Below are 6,729 nucleotides of genomic sequence, written 5' to 3'. Positions count from 1 at the left end.
CAGATAAAGAGCTTCACAGATAAGAAAAAGCTAAAGGAGTTCATCACCACCAAACCAGTATTATATGAAATGCTGAAGGGTATTCTTTAAGAAGAGGAAGAAGAAGAAAAAGGTAAAGATAAAAATTATGAACAACAAAGTGACAACAAATACATATCTATCAACAAGTGAATCTAAAAATTAAGTGAATAAAAAAGCTGATAAACAGAATAAACTGGTGAATATAATAGAATCTGGGGCATAGAAAGGGAATGGACTGACAATTTTCAGAAAGAAGGGGGTGTAGAGTGCGGGAAGAGACTAGACAAAAATCATACACCTATGGACGAGGACAGTTGTGGGGGTAAGGGTATGGGGTGGGGTGGGAACCGGGTGGAGGGGAGCTATGGGGGGAAAAGAGGAACAACTGTAATAATCTGAATAATAAATATTTAATTTTAAAAAAAAGTGAAGAAAAAAAAACCAGGGAGAGTACATTTTCATACTTTAAACTCTAGTAATAAGTTATATCTTCACAATATTGATAATGACAACCCACCAGGACATTGCACAGAGAACACTGCTTCTTTCTCTCATAAGGGGTCAGTTTGGGAGCATAATCAGTATTTGCGTGTCGTCCACTGCTCAACTCAGCAGCTTTTTCTTTTCTTTGTTCAATCTGTTCCATGTGCCTTCTAATGCTTTCATCATGCTGCAGATGAAGTCAGAGTGTGAGAATATAAAAAATTACTCAAATTATACTGATAACTTGAAAAAATATTTCTATTAAGCCTTCTAAAATAACAGCAGAATGTCATAATTCAATGTTAATGTGAACACTGAGAACAAGAATTTACATAAAGACCTTTAATAACTCCTGCATGTACAGTTACATTTCCTAAATGTGCTCCACGGAGCTACATGGGATCTTAGTAAGTGCTTTGTGGAAGAGGTTCCATGGCCAAATAAACTGGGAAAATAGGAAGTGAAAGCTAAAAAGGTTTTTAAAATTGACTTTATGTAGCCTGTAGTATGTCACTGTCTGTGAGCTATGACTCAATGAACAACATCTGACACACTCATTACACACAGCACACCTCTGAGAAGCACTTCCTGGAACACCCTGTGGGAAATGTTGACCCACAGGTAAGGACCAAGCTGATCGTCAGCACATCAGGCCTCTGTCCACACCAACTACACTGCTAACTGTCCTACACCTCCAGTGACTTCCCAGAGAACAAAACAAACAAGCTAAATTACACTACTTCCAACTTCTGACTCCCCCCTCACACTATTTCATGAGGCTGAAATGGCATCCCATCTAACTACCCATTTTCCTACACATGTAACTCATTTTTCTTTTAAGATTCAGCTCAGGAATTACTCTCTAGGATTACTTCCCCTCACCCTTCGTGTTGGACTGAGTACCCCCTCTGTACCTCAGCAGCACTCTGTGTAACCTTCATCCACATGGAAGTTGTGTGCTCGGCATCTGAAGCTCACGTTAGAGTATGAGTTTCTTGAAATTCATGGTCACATCTTACTCACCTCTATTCCCATGCCTACCACAGGCTCCGTAAGTATTTACTGCATTAAATGTAAATGAATGATAAAGTTCTAGGACTACACAAATAGCAAAGTGTGGTGTCCTGCATACAGAATTTACCATCTCTATGAGGAGCCAACATGTGAAGAATTGTGGCAGAATGTGAAGTATTCGTACTGCCAGAAGCTGCACTACTGATGGTGAAGATTTTCTAGAAAATGTAAGTTTATCGTGTCTCCAAACTACAAACATGCAAGTCCTAAGCACTAAAACCAAGTGAAACTATCCTATCCTGTATAATAAAAGGCTAATATGCAAACTGTCCCCTCGACCAGGAGTTCAACCAGAGGGCAGGTCCGACCTGCCAACCACCCGCGGCTCCTCCCAGGCAGCCCCGCCCCAGACAAGACCACCCCCACCCCGACAGGCTCTGATCAGGGTGGGCCGGCCGGACCCCACCCGTGCACGAATTCGTGCACCAGGCCTCTAGTTTATAATAATCACTGCTCAGTAAAAACAAGAAATGTTAAAATGTGGTTATTTTTTTTCCTCAATTGCTTAATAAAATTTAGTTTTCAGATAGTTGAACTGGCCAATATGATTGTAGCGAAATCATATTTCTCATTATCAAAAGATCAGGAATACAAATTAATTCAATTTTCTATACAATTAATTCAACAAATAAAAATTTAATCTCATGCTCCATGACAGCTCCAAGCTTTCGCAGTCAGACGCGTAAACCCACCTTGAGCTGTATTTTCTTCTGCAGCTCCTCCATGGCCTCCTGCTGAGCAGCCGTGAGAGCAGCCAGCCGTTCTTCCCTGTCTCTGTGCGAACCCAGGGGAGGAACAAACCGCAGGTTAAACAATACAATGAGGGCTCACAGTCTTCTCTATTCTACACCAGCGGTCGCCATCCTTTCGGACCTCATGGACCAACAGTGGTCCACGGACCACCTGTTGGCGACCACTGTTCTAAAGGGTTATTGTTTTTTAAAATTATTTTTCTAAGTGCCTGTTAAGTCCCAGACATACTGTTCATTAAGTGCTTGGAAAGCAGCAGAAATTATTAGTTATGAAATAGGTTTCTGGACCCAGGCAGAGGTTTAAATATTAGCTCCAAGGCTGTCACTTAAATATGCCAGTAAAACCACAACAAACGAATAGAAAAGGCATGAACTCACACAGAGAATAGGAGGAAACGATCCCAAACAAATTATGAGACATACAAAAAAGTATGACCATGCTTGGGAAAAAAGCAGTGAATCGAAACTCTCTGAATGAAGTCATATGTTGGAGTTAGCAGACAGAGACTGCAAAACAGCTATTATAAACATGTTCAGATAATTAAAAGTGTGCCAAAATAAAGAAAAATATTATGACAATGATTTAACAAACAGGGACTCTCAACAGAGAAAAGAAAGAGTTTAGAACAGCATTCCAATAAGAGGCACAAGGACCCTTGAACAAGCGGCTGATTCTGGGGGTGGCGCATGGAGAACACGATGCGTCTGGAGCGCCGTGCGCGTCGGAGAGGAAGGCCGCGCCGAGAAACCACTGAACGACGTCAGGGGACTCAGGGGCCAAACGGAAGAGCTCCCAGTGTCAACGTGGAACAAGTGAGCAAGAAATGAGTGACAGAATACTAGCATGTAACTGAAAGCACAAAAAGACATAAAAAGTCCACACTGACATATGAATGAATGAATGAATGAATGAATGGGAGAGGACAGACTGCAAATAAGTTCTGCAGTGATTCTTCTCTCGACAGGTGTGGGCTCTGCTCAGTGGCTCGCTTCCAAGGAGGACAGCAGAGGGAAATTTTTAAAGTCACTACACAAGGAAGAAACCTGACCCCATCCTCACCAGGTGACCAAGGTTCACAAACTCCGAGGTTAAGTCCAGCGGACAGCATGAACCTCTGACATGTTAAGAATAGAAATCCAGCCCTGACCAGTTTGGCTCAGTGGATAGAGCGTCGGCCTGCGGACTGAAAGGTCCCAGGTTGGATTCCGGTCAAGGGCATGTACCTTGGTTGTGGGCACATCCCCAGTAGGAGGTGTGCAGGAGGCAGCTGATCGATGTTTCTCTCTCATCGATGTTTCTGACTCTCTATCTCTCTCCCTTCCTCTCTGTAAAAAATCAATAAAATATATATTTTTTAAAAAGAATAGAAATGTACATTTAGCCCTGTGGTCCTACTGTCAGAAACCATAACCCTAATCTAACCATCAGAAACACATCAATTAAATCCTAACTGAGCAACAGTATAAAATACCTGACCACTCTCAAAACTGTCAGGGTCATCAAAACCATGGGGAATCTGAGAAACTACTAAAACTCAGAGGAGCAAATAAATACCTGGAGAAATAATGGCCAAACACTTTCCAAATTTGATGAAAAACAATCATGAAGAGAACCAACCTAGACAAATCATAGTCACACAGAAACGTGAAAGGGCCAAGACCGTCCCAACAGCATTAGATACCAAAATTATTACCAAGCTTTGATAATTAAATCAGAGGATAAAGAAAGTAACCACCAGCTCAAAAGACAGAGCCACAAACAGAGCCATGCATCCAAGGAAACTTGATTTATGTCAGAAAGCTCTCTAGATCAGTAGGAAAATTTTGATTTTTCAATAACATGTACTAGAACAATAGGGTATTCACAATACAATCACAGAGAGTTGATTTTATTGTATGGTTTGAGATAGAAATACAATTTCTTTTTTAGTAGCTGCTAAGTATGCAAAAAGTTACTCAGCCTTATTATTAGCCTTGGACAGTACATTTTCACATACACCAAATTTGACACAATTAAAAGGTCAGAAAAAAATTCACATGTCAGCAAGGTATATACCAACCAAAAGGGACTTAGGCTTGGCCAATGAAATGCTTTTTCCTGGGTCTTTAAATCTTAAACAACTGATTTTAAAGTAAAGGGATGGCTGAAGGTCACTTATCATAATCACAGTGACAGCACGCTGACCAGACTGTTGCTACCGAAAGACCATGCTGTGGCTCCTGTGGCCTGGCCTCCGACGCCCGACCACCTGCAAGCCTGGTGCTCTCAGCTCCTACCACCTGTGCTCCCAACGTGCTCCTAAAAACCCCCTTTGCTGAATCAAGCAAGCCAGAATCAAACTCTATTTCTTGCAACCAAAACATTTTTGAAATACCATGTTTTCCATCCAACAGAAAGGTTAAAAAGGTTTTCACTTTAACATGATACTATAAAGCCTGGAAACAGACATTTCTGTACTTGGACTGTTTCTAAAAACATCTACACGACAGCAAGTGCCTTTAAGACTTGATTTGAACATTGACCCACTGCAAAACGTTTGTCAGGATCAAACCACAACAGGTACCTCGCTCTTTCCCTGGCGGCGTCCTCACGGGCCTTTTCCTTCTCTTGCCTCTGTTGTTCAATTCGCGCTTCTTGTTCTTTCCTCTTCATTAACAATTCCTCCACCCGGGCCTGCCGTTCGGCCTCGAGTGCTCTCTTTCGTTCCTAATGTCAGAAATGTTTTCAAAGAAGTTAGATATATGTGAAAAATGAAAATGACATAGCTTTGATATAAACGTATATATTAAAACCATGGAGATCCCTGGCTTGTCAGTAAGTTTGCTTCACAGAATTGAAACAAAAATCAAACATCAGTGATATCTGGTTTTCATGTAATTTACCAGTGTTACACATAATGATCAGAATAAATGCTATGTTCAGCAGATACTATGTTATTCATATTCTACAAGAACCTAGTAAGTATTTTATGGTTAATCACTTCTAAAGCCCTGTGTTTAGAAATGGTTCTAGAAATACCAAAACATCATGAAGAAAGCACAGTTAACAGATTTCTATGTGGATGTTCCATGTATCCATGGCTGTGGTTTTTAAGTAACGGGAATGCACTGCTTAGGACCTTGGTCAGAGGGAAACTTTCTACTCCATGAAAGCATCTTGCACAGGGGAGGGATTCCATAAATATGTTAATAAATGAAGCATGACTTTATAAAGTAAATCTATATCCTTACAAATAAAGAACATAAACCTATGGCAAAGGAATTAGAAAGGTATCTCCTAACTCTTACGCCTTCTGAAACCTCTTGGACACCACAGTACTTGGTTTCACAGTTACTCACATGTTACGGCAGCTTCAGAAAGAATCTGGCAACCCCCCCATTTATGCCTGAGATGTGGCAGGTGCCCACAAATGCTGCCAAATAAAATCCCACCTGGACAGCTTCGTCACGCGCTTGCTTTTCCTCCTGTCTTCGCTGGCGCTCTTCCTGTAACTCGTTAAGCCTCTGCTCATATTCCTTCAACTTCGATAAAACATCATGGCGTTTATTCTGGGCTTCGAGGGTATTTATGAAAGCAATTTCATTTACCTTTATTTTAAAAAAAAGTGAATTTCAAATAAAGTTAATTCTAGGGTATGCCACAAAAATAAACTTAACCGTCTTTACATTATAACATAAACCAGTGTAAAGGCATAAAACAAAAGTGTAATAGTCTATGAGTGTTTTCTTCAATATTTACCTCAAAAATGGATAATAATACAGTTATAAAATAAATCCACAGGCCTTAGTAAGAACTGATGTAAAATAAGTAAAATTCTGCCACAGAAAGTATTTTAAGTCAATAAATAAATTAGGATTCTCATAGAGACCATCTTATAAAGTTCTACATAATATCCTTATAATCTGCAACCATACAAATTACATTAAGATTAAAACAGTTACATATATGTGTTCTAAGGAGTTTGGACAAACCTTAAATAACAAATCATTTTTCTTTAACTTATACTGAGTGAATGACAATTAGGTACAAGGTACTGAACTGTACGCACTGCATCCTCAACTTCATATATACTGATTCTTAAGAGCCCAGCAAAACTTGACAGCAGTGTTTATGAGTAAAGCTGAAAAAAGTCAGTTGGGGTTGAACCTTTCTTTTTTTTTTTTTTAATCCTCACTCTAGGATATTTTTCCATTGATTTTTAGAGAGAGTAGAAGAGAGAGGGAAAGACAGAGAGAAACACATCGATTGGTTGCGGGCCGGGACGGAGCCTGCAACCGAGGCACAGGCCCTTCAGTGGAAACGAACCCAGGATCCTTCAGTCCACAGGCAGATGCTCTATCCACTGAGTAAAACCGGCTAGGGCAAAGTTTTCATTCTTTAAAGCCAGAAAAATACAGT

The 6,729-nt window shown here is 40.3% G+C and overlaps 1 protein-coding gene across 1 annotated transcript in view; it reads right to left on the bottom strand.

Moving 5' to 3' along the window:
* Window positions 1-6,729, bottom strand: part of SCAPER (S-phase cyclin A-associated protein in the ER) — a 160,426-nt gene that overhangs the window by 108,307 nt on the left and 45,390 nt on the right. The window contains exons 14-17 of the mRNA XM_014546250.1: window positions 5,763-5,939; window positions 4,895-5,037; window positions 2,271-2,352; window positions 539-691 (exon numbers count right to left, since the gene is read on the bottom strand). Coding sequence (XP_014401736.1) covers window positions 539-691; window positions 2,271-2,352; window positions 4,895-5,037; window positions 5,763-5,939 — 555 coding nt within the window. The remainder of the gene's footprint in view (window positions 1-538; window positions 692-2,270; window positions 2,353-4,894; window positions 5,038-5,762; window positions 5,940-6,729) is intronic.

This window comes from Myotis brandtii, unplaced genomic scaffold, assembly GCF_000412655.1.
Source record: "Myotis brandtii unplaced genomic scaffold, ASM41265v1 scaffold439, whole genome shotgun sequence".
NCBI lineage: Eukaryota > Metazoa > Chordata > Mammalia > Chiroptera > Vespertilionidae > Myotis > Myotis brandtii.
This window is presented reverse-complemented; position numbering and strand designations above follow the sequence as displayed.